Source organism: Echiichthys vipera, assembly GCF_963691815.1.
Source record: "Echiichthys vipera genome assembly, chromosome: 14".
In the NCBI taxonomy this organism is placed as follows: domain Eukaryota; kingdom Metazoa; phylum Chordata; class Actinopteri; order Perciformes; family Trachinidae; genus Echiichthys; species Echiichthys vipera.
In genome coordinates this window covers 18112207-18137982 of record NC_139839.1, presented here as the reverse complement: position 1 = coordinate 18137982, position 25776 = coordinate 18112207, and the positions used below count along the sequence as shown (strand labels likewise).

Sequence of the window (25776 nt, the reverse complement as noted above, 5' to 3'; positions counted from 1 at the left end):
AAAATTCATATTTTGTCTAACAATATAATTAAACGTTGTGCTTTCACACATTCAACGTGCAAATGTTGGCATGATAAGATGACAAAAGTGCAGTGCAGTACTATTATGTTCAATCCAAGTAGCAATCGCACGCACAAAAAAGGAGATATGATTTTGCAATTCTGTTATTTTATAATAGTCAAACATCTGAAAATGGTTAGAATTGCATTTTTAAAAGTGGGACCAAACAGAGTCCTGGCGTGCACTTAGTTGGTAACATTGCCCCTCTTGGAACACGAAGTTCCGTAGTAACAAAGCCCTCGGAGAAGACAGCCCTGAGCGTCCCACCATGCAACAGCGAGCTAGCAGCGGCAGCAGCTAACCACCACATTTGACCCTGTGAGTGCCATGATGAATTAGACATCCGGGCTGTGTGTATGGAAGATGGCGACACTTATCCTCCCTGGTGAATGGATCAAAAACTGGGAAAAATCAGGAAAACACGAGTTGTGAGTAGATCTTATTCAATATACTGTCAGAGGTTACAGTCGTTTAGTCGGCTGATATAAAGCTAAAGTCGTACAAAAATACGCAGCTAGCGTTTCAATGTAAGGCCAAGTGTGTTCGCTGGGGTTACTATGTGCGGTAACGTTAGCAGGCTAAACAACACTTCATAACGTTAATTAACACAGCTATTTGAAGATAAATAAACAAATAATCTAAATAACAGACAGTCGGTTAAATCCGTTTCATTGAAGGGAGTCGATAACTTAACTTCACTTGCTAACGTTACCTACATGCTAGCAGATTGTGCTAGCTTGCTACTAAAGCACTCCTTTGATTGTAAACACGGTGGCTATCAAAGCTAAGCTAGTTAGCATCCAAGTAGCTCACTTCACCGGCTACATCGCTATAACGTTAGTTCCAGCTTCTTAATTGAATTGAATTTGTTACCAAATATGGATAGTTAGTCAGTGTTACCTGTCATCAGACAATGAAACGAAAAACACTTCGTAATCAGCGTATTGTAGTGTTGGCAGTGAGGTTAACTGTAATTGAGTGGAGGGAAAACAGGGATCTTGACATAACGTAATAGCAAGTGCGCTAGCTAACGCTAACAGAACGTTAGCTGTAACGTTAGCAACAGCATCTGGATTGTCGACGGTTTGTCGGACGTTCTATTGACTAACGCTCGGCACGGTGGCATAGAAAAGTACATCAACTGACATTTAATGATTTTATTTGATTCACCTTCTCCTCTGAAATACAAAGTGTTGTGTAAAGAGACCGCTGTAACGCAGCTAACGCGTTACCTTGTCAGCTAACATCAAGCTAGATATTTGTGACGCGTTAATCCATCAGTTAGTGAACTAGTAACGTGATAATTGACATGGGTGTAACTACATGTCGATACTAAACTAACCGACGATACCAGACAGCGAGTACAACTATGTCGACGCGGCGTAAAATGCGACGCATAGGCGACTCCATCTGCTAATAAAAACCCAGGCCAGAATGGAGATGTTAGCCGTGTCATTATATTACAATGGAAAACGTCGCTTAAAGACTTAAATTCATTTATTTTCCTCACAGCCATCACGTACAGACTGATACACAATAGGCTCATCCTCAGTGCTAAAGCTACGATCGGTGGCTGTAGGCCTTGCATATTTAAAGAAGGCCTGCAGTAAAATGCACCATGTCAAACTACTCCATTCTTAATCGTATACATCCAACTTGTGTCTGTAGCTGAAATCACGTCAACAGAAAATTGTTTTAGATAGTTGCAGCAAATTAGCAACTTGTTAAACGTTCCTACGGAGAAGAAAAAAAACCTCATACATGCATTTAAAACGTGCACAATACAGATGATACAGTTCCCCTCATGTGCACTGACTTTGAAACTTATTTAACAAATTCTCAGCAATCCGGGCAGTAGCCACATAAGGTACTTAATCATTTTGAAGAAATGCCTTTCTTTACAAAAAACAGCTAAATACTTAATAGTGTGTGTTTGTCAGGGCAGCACAGGGCAAATCCTCTAGGCGGAGGGTTGTGGTTAAAGTCCCTGTGTAGACAAACCCTACAGACTCCCAGTTACTTGAAGGATGCCATCCTGTGTGCAGTAACATCACTATGGGGCAGCTAGTGAAAGGGAAATTCCCATGTGCCAATAATAACAAAGTATCCCATTGTTATTGCATAGTAATGTCTTCCATTTTGATTACTATGTGTCTATCAATCAGCTGTGCTACTGAAACAATTGTATTAATTAACAGGGTCAGAGAGGTTAGAGTGCAAAATGGATTCAGTGTAGGGTTGGGGGATATGTTAAAATATTCCTGCAACAATTTTCCTTATTAAACTGAAAAATACGATCATACACCTGAATTCAAGTTTCTCTCTTTCACCAAACTAAGACTAGCTCAATTGCCTTGTTCCTCCTTCATTCAAACTCAACACAAACAAGATTATCCTCATCAAAACTGTTTTGGTTTGTCTTTCCACTGTTCCAACAATCGCCAACTCTGGTGTGGCTTAAATAAGCCCTTAATTCATAGTTAGATGTGAACATATGCTGGCTCTGCACACTGTAGCTTTCCTCTGCTCTCTCTCCCCGCTGTTGCTGGCCTCTTTGTGCTACTGGATTAGCTCACTAAATGAAAATCTGTCGCTGAGTAATCTTGCATAACCAGATCTCCACACATCATTTTACCGCTGTGCCAGCTGCCCGCTGAACCGTGTCTCCCACTTGTTCTTCAAAGGAGGACCAATAAATTAGCACAATAAGATGACAAAAAGCACCAAAAACACAAATGGTGATCTGCTCAGCCGATCGCCCAACCTAAGTCAATGCTTTATCTTTTTGCTTGAGGAAGTGAAAATGACCTGTGAGCCTGAATATCAACCACGCTGTGTTTGACCTGGCATGGTGTAGTAACCCAGATGTTAGTAGAATATTGGTGTGCAGGTCATTTTAATCAACGAAGCCACTGCGTTTGCATTGTTTTTAGGTAAGCTGTATAAATCAGTGTTAGAGTGACTTTATATGGTAAATATAGGCCGTTTTAAAGGCTTTGCATTGTCATGTTTGAGTATTGTAACTGACCAGAGTTTTCTGTTTTCATAGCGTACAACTCTGCAAAGAACTCACAGAGAAACCAGATCATGGAAGTGAGATTAGAGGTAAGTTCAGAATGACCTCAACTCCGTTATACACTCCTTTTGTGTTTGCCTGTCAACCTATTTACACACAGACACAGATTCATCATGGGAATTGCTGTAGTTTGAACCAATCAGCTATGTAAGAAACAGAAATATTTTAAAATGATGCACTAAAAAGTTAGACTTCAATAGGTAAAATATATGTCAGACTCAAGTTAGTCAGTATATATGTGAAATGTTTATGATGGCAAAACTGCTATAAAAGTGTATTTATGGATGTAATGATATTAATGCATCAGTAACCTATGGATTGGCACAAAGTTGATTATAATTTTATGTCATGTATATTTGCTGATACATTTATTATGTTCAATGGAAAATTTATCCAACCCCTTTACACTTTTCACACACACAACTGTTTTTTTTTGTTTTTTTTAATTCTCCAGGTCCTCAAAATCCTTCCACACTGCAGATAACCTTCTCTTAATATGACAGCTCTCAGTCAAGCTGTGACTTGCAGATAGCCCAGGCACAGTGTGTTTGTTTCAGTGGAATAAGTTGATTGTCACCACGTCTCCCTACTGCCAGTCTGATAAAGTGCAGTGCCTCAATGCCATTCAGAATATTTGGCTAGACTTTCAAAGAGGAATGAAAATGACTGCGTCTAGTTGTGCAAAGCTAACGCAGACCTATCCACTTTAGTGTCGTTTTCTCATTTAATATCAAAGGGTCTCTGTCAGTTCTGTCAATTCAGTTTAAGGTGAACTGCGTCTTGTCCGTTTACCCCTCCAGATATACAGACCGCCTTATACGAGCTCTGCTGGCAAGTTGTAAACGGCAACCTGAAGTTGGATCTTGCCGCCAACGTCCTTGGGGATACGATGGTACATGTGCTTTTTTTTGTTTAAAGGTTCAAACAAAAATGAACACGTTGAAGTGTTTTTGCTGTTTATAAATACAGAGACAAAGCTTTGGAGTTCAGCATTTCTACATTATTTTATGTCTGGAAATGTCAGTTAACTTTGTTTTCTGCTTTCAGGAACTCCGAGATGACATGCCATCAATTTTAGCAGATGTGTTCAGTATACTAGGTACATTTGGATTTGTATTTTAAACATTAAGCAGGGTTTCCCCCAGAAAACTTGCTGCTTAGGATGGATATATTCTCATCTTGGGCCGATAATGATAGGTTATTGTAAAGCTGTAAAGTATCGCCCCGTACTGATGATGTGGCGATATGAACGCACTTCCCTATTACTGCTGATTTCTACTCTCCGTAACACACACAGTCGCTCTCATTGTTGCTGTGTGAGTGTGCGTGTCTGTGGGAAACCGCACAAGCAGAAATGACAGCAGAACGTATCTAAGAATAGTTTTTCTCTCTCTTTCTCTGCCTCTTGTTATTCACACAAATACTCATGAGTTTCTCCGAGTAGAAGTTCAACACTCCTTAAACACATCTTGAATTAAAAATCATGTTAAAAAATATATTTTAAAAAGAAATACCTGATTCTTAAGCCCAGTGGGTGGTCAACTTATATATATGGGCCTGTAATATACTGGAGGAAACCCTGTTGAGTTGTTGTATCTGAAGTACTGCATTAGGAGGAAGTCAAATATAGTATGAAATACAATATTTTAGTGTTTAGGAAACTGGACATTTTAACTCTCATCATGTTATTTAAATTATATTTTCCACAGATTTAGAGACTGGTGCACTGGAAGAAAAAGTCAAACGCGACCATTACACCCAACTGGTGGGAGCATGTTTGGTAAGAATGCTATTTCTGTATTAACATCAAGTTATTTTATATAACAGACACACGTGTTATATAAACATAATACACATATACACATCACACACTTAGAATAGAATACAAAGGCTGCCTGGGGAAACCGTTTGTATTATTAATATATGAGAGCTTGTATGAACTGGCATTTTACTCAGTTGTCACTGATATTTACTCATTTTTGTTGTCCTGAATGTGCCATGTGTAATTGGTATATACCAATATTTGAACTTTGAATGAAGTATACATCACTGTTTATTGTTGTCATAGCTACAGTACCGTATTTTTTGCACTATAGGTTGCACTGGATTATAAGGCTCACGGTCAATGACTAGTCTGTTTTTGGTCTTTTTTCATATATAAAGCACACCGAACTATAAGGCACATTAAGCAAAACAAAACAGTCCGTTAAACATTATTACACGCGTTCACAATAACAGCATTGTTCAAACGTTAATGAGCGAGTTTAAAGTCTGCGTCGTAAGCGTGTCTTTCGACAGGTGCCAGGTACGTATACACACACACTGTAATATTATTGTGAAGCACAGTACGACGCTCCAGGCTACGGCAGCCGTAATGCTGCAAGCTGTGCCGCTTTGTAGTTTACCAAAGTCCTACTAAAACATTTTTACTTACCACTGTGTACCACATGAAATCGCTTTGAGATCAGTAAGCACAACCAGAATGAATCCATGTATAAGGCGCTTCGGATTATCAAGTGCGCCCTATAGTGCAAAAAATACGGTACTAACCTTGATACCCGGGTCTGTTATTTGTGTCCGTACTTAAACAAACAAATGATCAAGTTTTCTTTTATTCATTTCAGTTTTGTGTTCCGGAGGCAATCCTGAAAGAGAGACTGGATCCAGAAACCCTTGAGTCTCTTGGACTTATAAAACAAGCCCATCAGTTTAATCAGAAGATTGTAAAAATCAAGACTAAACTATTGTAAGTAGAGTGCTACAGTTTAGTAGAGATGTAGACATGTATAAACAGAAAAGGTGCATTTCATTTTTGTAATCTTTAATTTATCCTCAGTTACAAGCAACAGAAGTTTAACCTGCTAAGGGAGGAGAATGAGGGCTATGCCAAACTAATCACCGAGCTTGGCCAAGACCTCTCAGGCAACATCACCAGCCAACTTGTCCTGGAGAGCATCAAGTCCCTCATAGGTACCTAATAATAACTAATTTTCACTGTGACTGCATTGAATGTGGTCCTACTATGTCTTTAGCTACAGCCTTGTTGAGTGTGTTTGCCATTGTTGTGAAAATTTACAATGGATCAGATTGATCAGATGCCTAACCCCCCACTTCTTATGCCTGCAGGATGTTTCAACTTGGACCCTAATCGTGTTTTGGACATAATCCTGGAGGTATATGAGAGCCGATCTGACCAAGATGAGTTCTTCTTGGCTCTCATCAAGTGCTACATGTGTGAGGCACTCACCCTTTGCCACATCCTGGGCTTTAAGTTCAAATTCTACCAGGTGAGAATGACAAGAATGGATATTCATAGGTAATGGAGATGTGTCCAGAAGCTTCATGTATAATCTAAAATGTCTCCTAGTGATTTTGTAGTGTGTTTGCCAAGCCTGTTGCCCCATATCTTTAATGGCAGAACACTGTCTTACTGTCATATTTCATTTGTCATTTTTATTTGAATTTTTGATGATAATTCTTTTTACTGTGTCTTATTCAGGAACCCAATGAGGAAACCCCAAAGTCACTCTACCACATTGCTGCTGCTCTGCTTCATCATAACCTGATAGAGCTGGACGATCTTTACGTACATGTAAGTCCAGCTACTTGTCACATTAGTTAAAAGAACTCACCAATCATTTTACTTCTACATCAGTCAGAATTTGGCAATATGAGTTTTGCAAACCTAAAGCTGTGATGTCTTCAGGAGGATTTATGTGACAAATATATTCACATTATTGTAATATCAGACCTTCTGTATCAAATACAACATCTAAAATGTTATTCCAGGTACATCAAATATGAAACCACTGAGTTCTTCTTTTGCCTCTGTCATTCCAGCTTATGCCAGTAGATGCCACCATCATAGAAGAACACAAACGAGATATCTCAGAGGCCAAACAGATTGCCCGCAAGCTGGTCATGGTTGTGCTGCCTTCAGAGAAAAGTGAAGACAAAGACAAGGAGAAAGAAAAGGAGGAGGAGAAGAATGACAAGGTATTTAAAGACGTTGTAAATATAAGCCTCTTCTGGAGGAATGGTGTAACTTACTCTGAACGCTGCTTTGTCACTTTTCTTATCAGTGCTTTTGGGACTTTCAAATGTCCACCATCAGAATTTAAAAGAAGATGGCATGAATGAAACAGGAGACACCTCTTACAAATACGCTTCATTACCCCCAACCTTCTGAAGGCGCTAATAATTTCACTGTAACTGCATGGACTGTATTTGCAACAAGGTTTATTAGCATAGAAAGGGAGCAATTTTGTGCCAAATGTGTGCATATTACCTAATCTAAATGAGGGCAAATGTCACTGGAGAATCAAAGCCTTATATGCATGGCGATGCCGTTAAAGGGGCATTTCTTCCTTTGTGGGTGCTTTGACAATTACACTGTTTCCTTTTATCTCATGTGTACAGGTTCTGTTGCTGCAAAAGTTGTGCAATCCACCCCTTAGTTACTACTCCTTTTTCTGTCCCCACAGCCACCTGATAACCAGAAGCTTGGTCTTTTGGAAGCTCTATTAAGAATTGGAGACTGGCACCACGCCCAGAGTATTATGGACCAGATGCCGCACTTCTATGCTACTTCTCACAAGGCCATTGCACTGGCACTCTGCCAGCTCGTGCACCTGACTGTGGAGCCTCTTTATAGAAGGTGCTGATTTTTTCACGTTTCACTTACTGTTCACTATGTGTCGCCAGACCAGAAAGCATGCACAAGTACATCTTATCACACAGCTTGAACTTGGACTACTTTAACTTCCCGCAGTGCCAATATTTCAAGCATACAAGTTCAGTAAAAAATAAAAAACACATCTGAGCCACAAAAAGGAAAGAAATTGCAGGCTCTGACATGCTTGTCTTTTCCTCACAGAGCGGGCCTTCCAAAAGGGGCGAAGGGATGTGTGATGCACCCACTAAGGAACAAGCGGGCCCCGCGACCCGCAGAGAGCTTCGAGGACCTACGCAGAGACACATTCAGCATGATCTGCTACCTTGGCCCTCATCTCTCCCATGACCCTATCCTCTTCGCCAAGATTGTGCGTCTGGGCAAGGGATTCATGAAAGAGGTAAAAAAAAACGGTCATTACGCTACATGCACTGCATTACTTCATCTGCACAAAGTCTTTTTTTGACCAGTGTTCTTTGCTTCTCAGTACCAAAATGACAGAGCTGATGTCAAAGACAAAATGGTAGGTATAAAACTATTGAGGACTGCACTCTAGATTCATATTTAAAAAACACTGTGGTTTTGCTTGAATTGATCTGCCAGTTTATGTCTGTAGTATATGTTACTTTGAGGACCGTATCAATGTTGATTTATGCATTTATTTATTGCAGGAAACACTGTTGAGTTGTTTCCTGAGCATTGCAGACCAGGTGCTACTCCCTTCTCTCTCTCTAATGGAGTGCAATGCTTGCATGTCTGAGGAACTGTGGGGTCTCTTCAAACTCTTTCCCTACCAGCACAGGTGAGATATACACACACACACACACACACACACACGCACACACGCACACACGCACACACGCACACACGCACACACGCACACACGCACACGCACACACACACACACACACACACACACACTCATACTTCCTCCTGTACAACTTTTCAGGCTCTTGCTTTAACCCCTGTATTTAGCAAACCCAAAGGTTTTGTGTTACTTTAATTGTCAGTTTGTCACAGCCAATAATGCAACTTTTATAGTTACTGAACACACCTTTTCACTGTCACAGAGATTATTCACTGTCAAAGGAGAGATGTGATATGAAGTGAAACTAGACAAGAAGCGCAGTTTATTTCTGCCCTGCTGTGTCAGTGCCCTTTATTGTTCAGCACGTTGATGCATCTTAATTACATTTTTGACATTGCTTGCTCCATATATGACATACAGCAAATTACTTGATCTGATTTTTGAGTAATGCCCTGTTTCCACTGTATGATATGGCTCATTTAAAAAATATAATATAATAAAATGGCGTGTTTGTGCAGGCTGTGCCGCACTAGTGAGATTCTCTCTGACCAATCGGTGGTCTGCAGTGTTCTGCCTCCACCTTCTAGTGTCTGTTCAGATCGCTTGAAACCTTCTGGGTACCATCCACAACTTTTGCTAATGAAAAGCCCAAAAATGTTGAGTCAAGCCATACCATGCTGTGAAAAAGCGGCATAAATATACTGTTAAGGAGCCGTCCTTTTTTATTAAACTGAATGGTTGACTGCAAATGAGGCAGAATTGAACCCATCTGTTATCTTGCAACTATTCAGACTAGACAGGAGGTGGCTAATTTCAATTCAAGGACTGCTTTGAATTGCAAGCTTTGCTAGCTGACACATTTGGTTTATGATCAAACTGTTTCCCTCAAAGGTTACTGTGAGAAAGTGTGTGGATTTTTACGATTGCTCTGTCTTCTTCTGCCAATCCTGCTAATGTTGAATGCTGCATAGATGTTTTAACTGTGCTTCCTCTTTCTGTGCTCCCTCAGGTACCGGTTATATGGACAATGGAAGAATGAGACATATACCAGCCACCCACTGTTGGTTAAAGTCAAAGCTCAGACTGTGGAAAGGGCCAAATACATAATGAAGTAAGTCATTTTTGCAGAACCCAGAGTACCATTACTGTAGCCCCTTTCACACATGCAGAGGAGTGGTCTGTATGTGAGAATGCAAATGTTCAGTCGAGCCGGGCATCAAATGGAGTTTACCCTGCCAGCTCCCCGTTACTAACCGCACAGAGAGCAAATAGGGATGTAGAAGAAGAAGAAGGGTGATTTACACAAAGACGGCAACAAAAATGTCTCACTGGAGAGACAAGCTGAAACTTTTGTCAGTAAGGGCCTATGGCGAAAATCCTCAAGCAAATTCAAAGCACTGCAAAAGACACTGTTGTTTATGACTAAATTAACCAGGGATACTTTTTTGTTTCTGACCGATGTCCATCACCAGTTAACCGATCATTAACCGACAACAGACAAGATCTTGACAAGATGGATGCGTTACAGACTGGCCCCAGACACGCTCTGTGGACAGCTGCAGACCTGTAAAGTGGCTGCAGGTGTCCACAACAATACACGCAACATCGTGGTTGCTGTCTGTGGAGCAAACGTTCGCACTGCGCCCACTGGGGATTGTCGGCTGTGTGTCCGCCTGCAGACTGTGTGTAGGACAGCGCTCACAGCAGAGAGCAGTGGGGCAACACAGGAGGTGCCAGTCAGACACGCACTGACACAACGCAGTTCTTTTTAACAATATATTTTTTGACTGTCTGACTGTATTATCATCTAAACCAAACAGAATATTTCCAGTAATGGAGAATGCATCTGACACGGAGGTTCATCTGTTGTGTGCTACATGTGTGATCGGGGAAACTCCGGACTCTCTCTGGACCTGAGCCTCCTGACATTGTCCAGGGTTCATATGTGAAAATGACTTGAGCAATCATCTGTACCTTTGTTTGACTTTTGCTGAGTCATTTTTCTGACACTGTCCTGCTATTGAAGGAATCAATGACACTACTTTTCTCTTACACTGACAAACATAAGAGCATTTCCCAATTGCTGTGAGGCCTCCAGAAGTGATTGTCTTAGCTTGCAGCACTTTTTTACATCGTCTTGTGTTTTTAATCTGCTTTTTCCCGTCTTGTATTTTTCTCCCCTCCCTAGGCGCTTGACCAAAGAGAATGTGAAACAATCTGGAAGGCAGATTGGCAAGCTTAGCCATAGCAATCCCACCATCCTCTTTGATTATGTAAGTGTATTTTGCTGTGAGGATTTTATTCTACTTAAGTTCCATTTTGAATGACGTCAACAAACTTCAAAGACAGATTTTGCAGGAGAAAATAATCAGTGTTCTACAGCGTGTAGCATCTTTGCTCGCTCGTTATAACCACTATATTTTTCTGGCCCACCCATTCCCTGGTTATATAGCATCTGAACTGGGAATTGCTTACACCTAGTGCTCTGCTTATATATCATGCATTCATAAATCAATGTACAGCCAGCTTGGTAAAAACTCAAACATTAGCACTACTCCTGCTGCACTGACACAATCACACTCAATCAATCAGTTGGTGCACAGTACAGCATTATGGTGTAAATTAAACATTTAATTTGAGTCGATTTACTTCGAACTCATTGTATATTTAGCACAAAACTAAATATTAACAAATGTTTACATATACAAATGGACAAATGCAACATGATAAAAATAAATAGATGGCCTATTATTTATATTTTGATGAACCAAACCTAACGTTTTCTACCGCCACACAAATCGCTTTTCAAATCAAACATTTTAAAGTTTCTTTAAATATTTTATTCAGTTTACTTTTCAAAATCCACATGAACCACTCTTCACATTGGCATAAATTAGATCCTCCGCACAGCACTTATTCAGAAAGAAAATATGCCAAGTTTAAAGCTGGTTTACCTGTTACTCTCTTTATTAGCTTCTTCCAAAATATTCCGTCAGCACATGTTGGCGTGTCATTCGCTACGGGGCCTGTTACCTGACGATGTTACCTTCACCTGTCTTTCCTCGGCTTCTGTGGACATTGTAGCAGCTCGTCCATGCACACCCGTGTATTTCGGCCTTCATCGCACAGAAACAAGAGCAAAAAATATTAACGATCATGTGAAAAACGAATGTATGGGATACAATGATGTGAATAAATGGAAGCACAAAATCAATATGTCTGTTTGAAATATTGATTTCCACACATTTTCAGCGTCGTCATCGGTGTCGATAACGATGACTTACATTTGTTTAGCCACTCAGTTTAGGTAAAGTGGTAGAATCAGGTTAGGTATAATGTATAGCCTCTATAGTTGCTGATGTTTTATTCCCTCCTTGTACCTGTTGTAAATCAGATGCTGTCCCAGATCCAATGGTACGACAACCTCATCGTTCCAGTGGTGGACTCCTTAAAATACCTCACATCCCTCAACTATGATGTCTTGGCCTGTATCCTACACTGTTCCCTCTTTATTCAGCCAGCCAAAAACATATGCACTAATGTGTTGATGGACGCAGTGGGGTGTTTGTCTTTCTTTTTTCCATGTTGTCCCACTTAACTCTGTCTTCAGATTGCATCATCGAGGCTCTGGCTAATCCTGAGAAGGAGAAGATGAAGCATGACGACACCACCATCTCCTCATGGCTTCAGAGTATGTGGCCTCAGTTACTGTACAGTAGTCACTTCACCCATTTGCATGAAACAGGAGAAAAACTGTTTGATGTTTTAATGAGTATCTAACGTGACACCTGTTCATCTTGTCATCCAAGGCCTGGCAAGTCTGTGTGGAGCCGTGTTCAGAAAATACCCGATTGAGTTGGCTGGCCTTCTTCAATATGTCACCAATCAGCTAAAAGCAGGGAAGAGGTAAGTCATTTGAAACAACATGTAATAGGATAACTGATTTTCATGAGTTCAAGCACCACTGAGTCCTTATTATCACTGCAAATCACATTATGACCTATATTAACGAACAATCGCTCCTTTCTTAGTTGAGTTACTACAACGTGTTCTGCAATTGGTCTTAATGCAATAATACGACAGCAGTCTAGAGCAATCGGCCCCCCAAAAAATCAGGCCTGGTCCTACATGAACCAGTATAGTTTCTGTCCAAGCTCGACCCACAGCAGCAGTTTTGGGCCCGGGCCCAATTAAAAACCTGAATTTCCGTTGCTTTTTTATCCAGAGAATGGAGGTCACACAGCAATACACAGCCCATACATTATTCATGACATTACACAGACTATGTGGTTTGCATTTAAACATTAATAAATAAAAAAAATCTCAGGGAAATCGTGCCGCAAACCGAACCCAATCAAAGCCTGAGGGAATTTTAAGAAATTACAGCTCGACCTGACCTGAACCTCCGTGGCCGAGTTAGTCCCATTGGAGTTTGGGAAGAGAATCAAAGCTCTAAAGCAGCCGCTTTATTCACATGGACTTGAATATCGCAGTTAAAAGTGTGTTGGGAAGAGCCCATGGTCTTTTTTTGACACCACATGCCTGACTATCGCTCCTCTCCCTCTGCGTCTAAATGTGCTTTGCTTTAAACTCCCCTCCTCTCCCTGCAGTTTTGACCTGTTGATCCTGAAAGAGGTGGTGCAGAAAATGGCTGGCATTGAGATCACAGATGAGATGACCTCAGAGCAGTTAGAGGCCATGACCGGAGGGGAGCAACTCAAAGCTGAGGTACTATACATAGACTCAAGTATATTCTCCTATGCAGCCTTTTGGGCAAGATCTGTCCGACCACCTTGACCAGCGCCTGAGCTCAGGTCACTGTCATTATGAATGTGACTTTGTCAACAGGGTGGTTACTTCGGCCAGATCAGGAACACTAAGAAGTCGTCACAGCGTCTAAAGGATGCACTGCTGGACCACGAATTGGCCTTGCCTCTGTGTTTACTCATGGCCCAGCAACGAAATGGTGTGGTTTTCTTAGAGGGTGGAGAGAAACACCTGAAACTTGTTGGCCACCTCTATGACCAGGTATGCACCCTCTCTCAATGTGTTAGTCTAACTGATCTCTGTTTTAAGCAGTAAAGTAAACAAAAGAGAAATGTTTATATTCTGATCTAACTATTTATTTCTCCTGCAGTGTCATGACACACTGGTGCAGTTTGGTGGTTTTTTGGCCTCCAACCTTAGCACTGAGGACTACATCAAGCGGGTTCCCTCCATTGACATCCTTTGTAACCAATTCCACACTCCACATGATGCTGCCTTCTTCCTGTCTCGGCCAATGTACGCCCATCAGATTTTGGTGAGTGGCTGGCTCTGTCAGAGGATCATGTTACATTTCTGTTATTGAGGGAGATTCTAGTCTTAAAAAACATGCCAATAGTCAGGCATATATTTTTGCTAGGCGACTGACTCCAAGTTAGATTTTTGTGTGACTTTTTGTGCTATTGGTATCAATTCATCATCATATTGATCACTCAGAAACTACTTCAAGTTAAAACGACTCCTGTCTTTATGCTTTCTACACAGTCTAAGTACGATGAGCTGAAGAAAGCAGAGAAAGGCAACCGGCAGCAGCAGAAGGTACACAAGTATGTGGCAGCCTGTGAACAGGTGATGACACCGGTGCATGAGGCTGTAGTGTCCCTCCATCCAGCGAGGGTCTGGGACGACCTGCGCCCTCAGTTCTACGCCACGTTCTGGTCCCTCACCATGTACGACCTGGCCGTTCCACATTCTGCCTACGAGCGTGAGGTCAACAAGCTCAAGGTCCAGATCAAGGCCATCGAGGATAACCCAGAGATAGTGAGTTGGTCCACAGCTGTTGATGAACAGACCCCACTTTTTTACATCTTCCAATTAACTGAAGCATCTGCGTGGTGGCTCAGGATAATTGCAGCCATAGAATCCATCTACATTTAGATCACCAAAAGCAGCTAATGATAAGAAGTGCAAGACTGGGATTGTATTAGAGATGTAAATGAGTATAACATTTCAAGGTGGAAGGTGTGTATTTATGGTGTGAATATTATTTCCTTACAATGTAGCCCTTGAACAAGAAAAAGAAGGAGAAGGAACGCTGCACTGCCCTGCAGGAAAAGTTGCAGGAGGAGGAGAAGAAGCAGCTGGAGCACGTCCAAAGGGTTCTACACCGCCTTAAACTGGAGAAAGATAACTGGTTGTTGGCCAGTAAGTATCCTAATTTTCACTATTGATGCATCATACTCTACACATTTCTTCCACAGTGCTGTTAGAAGGAAACAGAACCATACATATGCATTCTGTCACAATAATTACAAAGCGTACGTTTGGTTCCTCCCTGACGAAAATACAGCAACTACATTAAGAAAAAGCATCATAACACAGCATCAATGTTTTAGGTAGATCTAATGTCTAAATGTTAAATACCGATCCATCTCTGTCGCTAATGCAACTTTAAATGCTCACTGACAGAGTCCACAAAGAACGAGACCATAACAAAGTTCCTGCAGCTCTGTCTGTTCCCTCGCTGCATCTTTTCATCCATCGATGCTGTGTACTGTGCCCGCTTTGTCGAGCTGGTCCACCAGCAGAAGACGCCCAACTTCTGCACCCTCCTGTGCTATGACAGGGTAAGACGCGATATACATACATGATCAGACACTTAGACACTTATGATGATGAAAATGAATTAAACTACGTTTTTACAGCGGGTCTTCCTAAAGTGATTTATAAGAAAACGATTCAACATTAATAATGTGATTAATCAATTTTCGCTCTAATTTGGCCCAGTCAGCAGAACAGAAGTAGGAGAACCATCCATTAAAATAACACCAAAGAATAAATGTGTTAGTGTCCAAACTCCCAAGTGCACCATAAAAAGAAAGCCTGGATGGGATGTATAATAACCACTGGCCTATTAAGACCATTTGTAATAAATTCAAAGTCAAAGCTTTCACGTACTATCTGGCAAAATGTATTCAGACTTTGTAGCTCTTTTTTCATATGCAGCTTAAAACATTACACTTTGTTATGTAAACAAATACTACATCGTTGTTATTTAAACAAACACTACATCGTGTCACTCTGCAGGTGTTCTCTGCCATCATTTACACCGTGGCCAGCTGTACGGAGAATGAGTCTCACCGCTACGGACGCTTCCTCAGCTGCATGCTGCAGACGGTGACCCGTTGGCACAGCGACCGTGCAGTCTATGAGAAGGTTTCAATGTCTATCTGCTCTCTACACTTTTCACTTACTTTTATATTACACTGGGAATTAATCTCTCTGTCTTTGTTATCGTGTGGTTATAGGAGTGCGTCAATTACCCTGGTTTCCTGACCATCTTCAGAGCCACAGGATTCGATGGTGGGAACAAAGCAGATCAGCTGGATTATGAAAACTTCAGGCACGTAGTGCACAAATGGCACTACATGCTGACGAAAGTGAGCTGCCCTTCCTTAATATTTATCTTTAATTTTATTTATTTCTCTACTCTGTCTAGATAATGGCAGTCAGAGCTCTGTGGAAGGTGTGTTTTTATCTATGATTAGTCCTCTGTCTCTGCTCCTTCCAGGCTTCAGTTCACTGTCTGGAGACAGGAGATTACACCCACATCCGGAATATTCTCATCGTGCTCACCAAGATCCTGCCCTGCTACCCGAAGGTTCTGAACCTGGGCCAAGCGCTGGAGTGCCGTGTCCACAAGATCTGCCTCGAGGAGAAGGACAAGAGGCCAGACCTCTATGCCTTAGCAATGGGGTAACACAGCATTGTGTGCTGTTCAGCTCTCTGTGGAGCATACAGTTTACCTTTACAATGAGTACGGTAATAAATTGGAAACGTGGGAATATGTAGTACTCCAGGAAGAGTAGTGCGTGTTATCTAATTAGTAAAATGTATTGACGTTATTTATATCGGTTGAGACACCTAGGAGAGGGAAGTGGTGACTGTAATGTAGACGTTTTAGCTTTGTTATGAAAAGGGATTGTTGCAGTCTGTTAAAGATTTTAACAATTTGCAAGATGGACTTGTGTGGTGTGTTTTTAACTCTAGTGAACATGGGAGGCTGTTTGTGTTTCTTTAGTATATATATTTCAGCCTTTGCGTGTAACTCAAGTGCCTATTAGAAGGATAATCTTGACCGGCCATTGTAAATTGGTAGAAGGTGAGATTCTTAATGCAGTTGAGTCTTTTCAAGCTACAGTGTATTTAGAAGTCCACTTGTTCACATTTGTTTGATGGCGCACAACTGAAAAGATTGAGGGAAAATTCCTTTTCTTGGTTGAATTCTGTACTTGAGTAGATAAGGATCACCCCCAGTGAGTGTCCGTGGCTGTGCGTGTTTAAAACCAAATATGCAGGGGCTTGCAATTGCAGGGAATTGCTGCGCAGGGCTCAGTTACCTGTGTTTTCCTGTCTCTTTTTAAGTTCTTTACAACATATGACACTTGTTCTGGTTTGGTCTCTGCCTCGTGCAAACCTTTTATGCATCTTACAGTTATTCAGGTCGGTTGAAAGGCCAGAAGGTGCACATGGTCCCCGAGAACGAGTTTCACCACAAGGAGCAGCCAGCACGCAGCGCCACCCCTGCCACTCAACAGAACGGCCCCGGCAGCACAGGCAAACCCACCACCAGCTCAAGCAAGACAGAGGAGGGGACGTCAGAGGATGGTGGTGAGTGATTAGAAACACAGCAGTTTTGCTGTTTTGAATGCAAAACATAACCACTTTATTTAGTTTAAAAGTGAGTAACAGTACAAGAGGGTATGGTACCACATATAGTTTAGATTTTATCTTCAGATTTGTTGTTTTTTGTAGTTGTTGAGTATGTGTGATATTTATTTTCCCCCCCTTAAAAAACATAAATAATAGGTTAAATGCCATAAGACCGCATGCAAGTAAATAATTATTAAATCCTGTCCTCATACAGTTTTTACACTTTTTTTTAATGCAGATCGGGGCAAGGATAAATCTCAGGGGACCACAAAGCCAGTGAACAAAGCCAACAGTGCAGCGGCCAAAGTGACTACCAGCAACGGGAACGGTGCTCTCAACAGGTAGTTATCTCAAGAGTTGCTATTATTCCAAGTTATCTAAAAAAAAAAAAAAGCATGAAATCTTATTGCAAATAGTGATATTGTGTCCACCTCTTAATGGTTTTGCCTGTAAGTCTGTCTATAATTCCTTTTTGGGATCAGCAGAATCTAGTATGAAACAGTTTTGAAAGTGAAAAATGATTCCCTTTGCAGCACCAAAGCAGTTAAAGAACGGGACGACAAAGAGAAAAGTGGGAAGGAGAAGAAAGAGAAAAAGGAAAAGACACCAGGCAGCACTCCTGAGACAAAGGCAGAGAACCGTCGGGAGAAGCAGAGAGACGAGAGAGCGGGCAAGGAGGAGCGGGCGGCACGCGAGGGTAAGGAGAAGACCCCCAAGGCAGACAGGGAGAAAGTGAAGGCAGAGGAAAAGAACAGCAAAGACGACAAGGCCAAAGCCGGCAATGGGGAGCCCATGGAGCCATCCAGGGAGCGCGATGCCATCAAGGAGTCCAAGAGCAAGGAGAAAGGAGACAGGAGCGCTGTAGCTGGGTCCCTCAAGTCACCAGGTTCCAGATCTGAGTCAGCCGAATCTGAGAGGGGTAAGGGGTGTTTCTGGTTGTCTGTTTTACTGCGGTGTTCTCCGCCATGTCTGTCAGTCATGAGGCTGTTTGGTGGCAGTTGAATGTGCAGCTCTATTAAACACAAATCACTCTTCTGGTCTTTGCAGATCACAAAAGACGAAAGCTCGACAGTCACTCTTCTCCGTCCCACTCCTCGTCTGTTAAGGTTAGTATGGCTTGAGGAAGGCTGTGCCAGTTTCTTCTCTATCTGCCGGAGCGTTCCCTGCCGTTGCACATTCCAGCAGACCTGAAGATCACCAATGAGAGTTGTCGTACATGCAGCAATGGCATCTGGAAGTCCCCACCAAATCCATGGGAGTTGGAAAGCATTCCATGGACATCAGCATAATATTTTGAGAGAAAACCCCCTCAAAGACTTAGCCAAGAGAATATTGTGTATATTGAGTATTTTCATATTGAAATATTTATCTATTTTTATATTGATGAAAGCAGTCAGTGTGCCTTGAGAAGAAATAATTTTTTTACGCATTTCTATATTTTTGGCTTTTTGAGAATCCACCTGAAGTAAAGTGGCTTGCCAAATCAAGAGCTTTCGCCTTCTCCAATGGCAAATATATTTTTTAACACCAAGAGCAGTGCTTTACTACTGCAAATGGTGTTCAGGATTTCACCCATTCCCCATTTTTGCGAGCTGAGAAGATATCCTGGTTAAAGTGATGTGAAGTATATTACTTTCCCCTCGACGTGCCCGTATCCAGCACAGTGTCGGATGGTGTCCAGCAAGCTTCTCTGCTGTAGAAGCGCATCTCTGCTACAGCTGAGTCATCGGCCCGCCTTCTATCTCCGTTTGTGTAAAACGGCCTGCATGCCGCCTTCACGTCACACGATGCGTTGTCCAGTCAGTCCTGCCGGCGCCCTCCCCTGCAACGCCATCCCCACAGCTACCGGTCATCAGCATCAACAGTCGTACTACCTCCTGGCAAGCTACCGACTACTGAGATCAACGGAGAAAATGAATGTTGCAGTTTTGAATCAGCCAAAAATGCAGAGGAAAGTAAGCCTGCCCCTACAAAGAGAGCGAGCGAGGGAAAGAGTGGGCAAAGCCTGAATCGTCTGGAGCCTTGCCCAAACCACTGGAAGCTTGTGATAGGTCTTTATTTTACCCTCCCACCAGAGAAATAGGCTCCCTGTGTCTTATCCATTCCTGAACTGTAAGTGACAGCAACAGTTACCTATGTAGAGATGCAGCTAAGCACATAAGAATTAAGTGATTTTGTCCACACACACACACAGGCACATGCTCACACATTAAGTACAGCACTTGCACTTTAGATGTATTGATATACCAGCTGCACTGTAGGACTTTTATATTATAACGCCTGATATTGCAGACATGTCTCTAGTAATATGACTAGCAGTTATTTCATATATGCTCAGGGTTTTCTATTTTTAAGTATTGACATTCCAGATGTTGAGCTTATGAACTCTCCTTTATGTAATAACCTTGTCAAAGCCTTAGTCCTTGAAGGTCAGAGGTCAAGGGAGAAGTATGCTGTTGGTCCAGCCAGCCCCGACTACCCCACTCCCCATCCCAACCCCCTTCTTCCAACTCTCTACTGCTGTCTGACAACCTCCTTCCAATCCCCCCCCCCACCCCCTCCCAGCTCATCTGTCATCTCCATTCATCCCTACAGGACAATAGCAACGAACCCAAGGAGTCCACATCCAAGGTTTGAACCGACTCTGCTACTCGTACCTTCTCTCAGATTGTCTGTTATCTTTGTCCAGGTGCCAAACATGCGTACAACTGCTCTCTGGGAAAAAATTATTTAAGATATCTGTGATTTTCTCCATTTCTCCTTTTTTTTTTTTTTATGCACACACTTTGTAATAACGACAGTAACAATGGATTGATCCATGTGTCACCATTACCAGTTCGCTGGATGTAAAAGCCAAAAACAATGAGAAAGGGGCTAAAAGGCTGTCTACTAGGACTGTCGATGCTGCAGATCACTACAAGCAACCCCTTTCACATAACCATTTTATGATTGTTAGTATAACGAATACTGAGCTTGTATTAGGGTTCATCTTTTGGCATCTTTTACAGATAATGTAGACCCAATTTGAAAATCACAGAAAGGTGTATCATAAACACCAAAGAGCTGTGGGTCTCTTCAGATTCTGTTTGTCACAACTGCGAATCACTTTGGATGTAATTGGGGTTTTTTGACACTGATTAACAGAAAACATCAGATAAATCTTCAACTAGTCTGACTCACTGTATGTAGGGTGTGTGTCCTGTCATAGACTCTATTTATTTTGCAAGGTCACCGTCACTGCACCCTGTGCTTGCCGAGATGATTGTGATTTTTTAATTTAATTTTATTTTTTTTAAAGAAATACGAACAACCCAAAGTATTTTTCCTCTTATCCCAGAAGGATAATGGGTGCAGCCCGACATGTCAGCCCTGTGGAGATCTGACTATGTGAAACCAAAATTAAGTACAAATAGTCAAAAATATATTTGGTAGAGGCAGTAATTCAAGCCTTGTGTCAGTATTGATATATTTGTCATCTCAGTACCCCACAGTTCTTTCTGTTGATCAGGGCCAGTGTTACTCTCCTTTAGATTCAATCAAATATGACGCCCTTGTGGGTTAGATACATATGTGACTAAAATGTGTCGGGTTTTACTGAATGCCATCGGTTCCAATGAAAAACACCCCGTTCTGTGGTTACACTTGTCTTTTTAATGCAACATTTACCATCTGACTGGACACATTAACTGTGCAGTACATCTAGATCATGTAGATCTTGCTGGCACTGGGATCCGATCAGCCAGACCACACGCCCAGGTGGCCCGGCTGGATCTCAGTGTGTTAGAACAGCAACCATTTTTTTTTTATCAAACTTGGGTTTCCCCTCGACTCCCCGTCCCCCGCAGAAGTTCCCAAGCGAGAAGCTGGAGCACAGCTGACACAGCTGCTCTCTCCTCAACAGAGCTTGTGTGTAAAGCCCCCTCCACTATTCCAAAATTAACTAAATATAAGTAAAATAAGTCTCTCTTGCACCGAGTGCCACTTTGGATGCACCTATTATACGTTATAGCCGTGCAGAAATCAACAAGTCAAGTGTGGACATGCGTGCTCTGACCCATCTTATTACAGAAGTCACATTAATAAAACAAGTGTAACCACGGCCACAGTCACTGAAGTGCATGTGCCTGCTTAGGACCATATTTATCGTTGGACATCTTCAACTTTTTTGCAGAAAGAAGTACACTCACCGGCCACGTTACTAGGTGCACCTGGTGCTTAATAAAGTGTCAGTGTGGTCATGTGCTGCTGTTCCCTATCTGCTAGAAAGTAGGTGGTGGTGTGTGTTCACAGATGCTCTCCTGCATTCCTCTGTTGTAACCAGTGGATATTTGAGTTGCTGTTGCCTTTCTATCAGCTCGAACCAGTCTGGCCATTCTCCTCTGACCTCTGGCTAAAACAAGGCATTTGTGCCCACAGAACTGCCGCTCACTGGATCTTTTCTTTTTTTCGGGCCCTTCTATGTAAAGCTTAGAGATGGTTGCGTGTGAAATTCCCAGTAAATCAGCAGTTTCTGAAATACACCAACAACCATGCTACGTTCAAAGTCACTTAAATCACCTTTCTTCCCCATTCTGATGCTCGGTTAGAACTGCAGCAGATCGTCTTGACCATGTCTACATGCCTAAATACATTGAGTTGCTGCCATGTGATTGGCTGATTAGAAATTTGCGTTAACGAGCAGTTGGACAGGTGCACCTAATAAAGTGGCCGGTGAGGGTATGTCCTGTATGGTAACACTTTACTTTAAGTCCCCCCTAATAGAATATGATCTGAAAACTAATGTAATGTTATTACAGCTGTGTTTTGTTATGTTGTCATTCATTGTCTGTTTTTGCATCAGCCTTCAGTCATGGGCGCCCACAGGAGGAGTTCCTTCAAATATCTGTTTCCAACTACATTATAGTGTGTTGTAATAACATTCATGAAATGTTGATGTACTGCTTATAAATCTTACATAGGGGGATTTAAAATAAGGTGGTGTCCACTGTCTTAACATATAGTACAATAGATCATGGACAACGATTTTAAAGAATATCCAATTTACTTTCAACATCCATTTTTCTGTGAAAGGATTCATCGCCTACTTCATTGTTGAATTCTGCTTTCACTGGGAGCCAACGCTAATCCCTTAGTCAGTCAGGACCAAAGGGATTTAGTGAAAACATCTCTTGATATTTGTTAAATCATGTTGATGGAGACATGGGAGTGCACTGAGTGTCGTGTTAAAGTGCAGACTTTAAATGCATTTTTGAATCAGACACAGCTTTATTTGGCTGAGTCAGTTTTTTTGTTAGAACTTTGTCAGTTTGATCAATACACAACTCTCTCCAAGAGATTTAAATCCAAGTAATGGATCTAGATTTGTGATTAAAATATAATCTGTCATTATTGAAACAGCTTAGATCAACGGGGGCAGTTTGTAACATAATGACTTACATTTGTAGTGTTTTTAAGACTAGGGGATGCACCAATACGGATATTGGATGTCGGACAAATACAGACTCAAATATCTGTATCAGGTATCTGACAATTGGGCCGGCTTTTTCAATTAAATTCTTTACTATTAGAAAGTTAGGAAAGTTATTGTTTAAGTCCAGCCTGTGGTTGTCGTACAAATAAGAGTGACCCCGTCACTTCCACACAGTAAAAAATTGGATACTTATGGTACATTAATAAAACTAATTTTGTTTGTCTCGTTCTGTTCATACATAATTGTCTTTGCAGCACCACGTCAACTACAATTCAGTGTCCCGGTCCAAGAGCAGAGAGAGGGAGGTGGAGAAGAAAGATTCAGACAACACACAAGGCCGGTCCAAAGAGAAGAAGGAAGAAAAGGATCGGAAAGAGAGGAAAAGAGTCAGTATCCAAACAAGACCAGTGCACTTTGGGAAATGTTTTAGCGAGTGTTCATATTGTCGTTTTTATTAACATACTGTGTGTTGTGTTTTTTTCTCTTAAGGATCATACTCTGAATGACCACGAGATGAGCCTAGAGTCCAAACGTAGGAAGGATGAGAATGGAACAAGTACGTTTGTTCCCGACAGATCTGAAGTAGCCCTTCGACCCGGCAAGAACAGTGCAAAAATAAATAAATAAATAAAAACAAATGAAATCTTCTCTTCCCAGATTCCTCCAAAAACAGCAAGAGCACGAGTCCTTCCTGTGACTCGCCACTTTCAGCTGAAAAAGAGAAGAGCAAAAGATCAAAGTCTTCCAGCAAAGAGAAGGCCGAGTCTGTGAAACCCGAGCGAACGTCCTCCGGAGGCAAAAAGGTCAGCTCAGATCGTCACACTCTGTTTGGAGAGTACGTGACCTTTAACTCAGGATCTTGTCCACAGAAACCATGTCTTTTCAAATGCACAATTTCATAGTTTGAATAATAGATAGAAATGTAAATGAGTGCAAAATATTCATGACGCTTTATTTCCATTACTACTGCTCTGTTTTTAATTCAAACTTGTTTGTGTTGTTGTGCCATAGGAGTCCAGACACGATAAAGAGAAATCTGAAAAGAAAGAGAAGAGGGACAGTAGCGGAGGAAAGGAAGAGAAAAAACAATATCCTTTAACATAAATTGACGTGGAAATGATATTTTTAGATTTGATATTGATACGTCTTTCTGTGGTGTAGTTTTTGAACACCAGATCAGTCGGGGTTACCTGCACGGCTCGAGGTCACATTTTGGATTGTCATTGACGGTTAAATTGGCTGTTAGAAAAATATGTAAACATTTGTGCACCAGTTTCCACGTGTGTGGAGCAGAAGAAGAAGAAGAATTCCTTTATTCTTCCCGCAATGGGGAAATTCAATTTTCACCCTATTTTTTTTTTTTTCATCAGCACAGCCCGAAGAAATGTTTTCCTCATTACCTGAAATGGAAAAAAAAAACATTTAGGGGTTTACGTTACTGTGTTGGATTGCACTTGTTTAATATCACAGACGATCCAAAGAAGCTGCTTAGATGCTTCCAGGTTTGTCTCTGTTCAATTACAAAAACGGATGTTTTTGACAATAATTCAAGACTTGTCCACCCTTGATTAATTTCCCTTAACTCCCGTACTCATAAATCCTCTGACAAGCACAGATAATGTGCCATAATCAGTGAAGGTAAGACACATTTAACGTGTTTGTAAAGAGCTGTCAATGCAGACCGGAAGTCTGATATAGGTTGAAGGCGTAAATGTCAAGACGAAGGTGGCGTTTCCATGACCGATTCAAAAATGCCACCTCAGCACGTGTGTCACATCAGTGAGAGTCATGTCGGTTTTCAGTATTTCATGTATTTTCTCTCTTTGATCCACAGCAGAACTGGAGATGCTGTGTTTTTTGTTTTTTTCTGCAAGACATCTGCAACTCCATCTGTACTATGTCGTTAACTCGTACTCTCATTTCTGCCTGTGTTGTTTTGCTGTAAACTCCCCTCCCCAGTGTTGTTAGCTGTAGTTATTTCCACTTAGAGATCACCTCATTATTTTTCCGTTTCAGTATACAGTAAACAAGCAGAAATGTTTTTTTGTTTTTTTTTAATTCTTCAGTATGGGCACAATGTGCTGCTCTAATCACAATGTTATTCTAATTAGTAAAGTGGTTACTGTATGAAATGATCTCTTGGGAACATTGGTCATGGATTCAATAATCTCATGCTTGAAAATTTGTATTTTGTTTTTTTTTGTACATCGTCAGGCTTTGCATTTTACTCGTTTTATTGGAGTTAACATGCTTTCAGTACTCATTTACCTCATATGCTTTTGAGATACTTAGATACTTTTTATTTATTTATCTCCACCTTTTAATCCGAGTAAGACCATAGAAAAAAGTGAGACAAATGCTACAAAGGACCAGTTTGTATATTGTGTACAATAATAAAGAGAGTAACATGAAATTCACATCATGTTATTTCTTTTTCTTTTCTTTTTTCTTTTGATGTCCCTCAGTCCTTTTGTGATTTTGTGTTAATCAGGTTTTTACATAATTTATAAAAATGCCAGTTCGACCTTGACTCAAATGTAGAATTGTAAAGAAAAATCTGACAAAAAAAAAATTCTGAAGCTCTGTACTCCAAAAACTGTTTCGAAATGACTTTTGGAGATTTTACCTGCTGTACTCAATGAGTGTAAGCTTTTTTAAAAAAGAACAAAAACCAATAAATAATAGTTTTCCTAGTGTGTCACTTTGATATTGTCTCCTATCTTTCTTTCTTTCCTTCTCCACAAACGGGAAACTGATTATCAGTTCAACTCTGAAAGCGTCATCATATGTTTGTGTGCCGCTGTATACACGATTGAAACTGCACATACATGCGTCTCTGAAAAAAAGTCTCCGCAGCATTCCCAAACTGTCAGTGCATCCTGACGGGGAGAGCCCTGTTTAAAGGGGATGCAAGTAACAAATGTGATTTGCCTCGGTTGTCACAGCCTTTAACACGCCCACATGTAAGTTATGATAATGGCTTTGTCCTGATC

The 25776-nt window shown here is 41.3% G+C and overlaps 1 protein-coding gene across 5 annotated transcripts; it reads left to right on the top strand.

The window, feature by feature from the left end:
• The first annotated feature begins 363 nt into the window (after positions 1-363).
• Positions 364-25473, top strand: thoc2 (THO complex 2). Of its 5 annotated transcripts, none has more exons than XM_083927458.1 (39): positions 364-488; positions 3110-3165; positions 3937-4028; positions 4184-4235; positions 4846-4916; positions 5761-5882; positions 5973-6106; positions 6263-6423; positions 6636-6728; positions 6977-7132; positions 7621-7793; positions 8013-8208; positions 8296-8331; positions 8480-8610; positions 9626-9727; positions 10805-10889; positions 12011-12104; positions 12227-12307; positions 12426-12522; positions 13227-13344; positions 13465-13644; positions 13754-13918; positions 14146-14421; positions 14664-14805; positions 15070-15227; positions 15688-15816; positions 15909-16040; positions 16172-16356; positions 17096-17271; positions 17552-17654; positions 17847-18232; positions 18361-18419; positions 19909-19944; positions 23038-23169; positions 23273-23339; positions 23441-23586; positions 23795-23871; positions 24375-24421; positions 24618-25473. In XM_083927458.1, exons 1-38 carry the CDS (start codon positions 424-426, stop codon positions 24400-24402), a joined length of 4692 nt encoding a protein of 1563 aa, XP_083783584.1. In that variant the 5' UTR covers positions 364-423; the 3' UTR covers positions 24403-24421; positions 24618-25473. The 5 variants fall into 5 exon arrangements, 4 of the variants coding, with proteins under 4 accessions (XP_083783584.1, XP_083783583.1, XP_083783582.1 ...); XM_083927457.1 differs by having other exon boundaries at positions 19879-19944; positions 24621-25473; XM_083927456.1 differs by having other exon boundaries at positions 19879-19944.
• Positions 25474-25776: the final 303 nt, after the last annotated feature.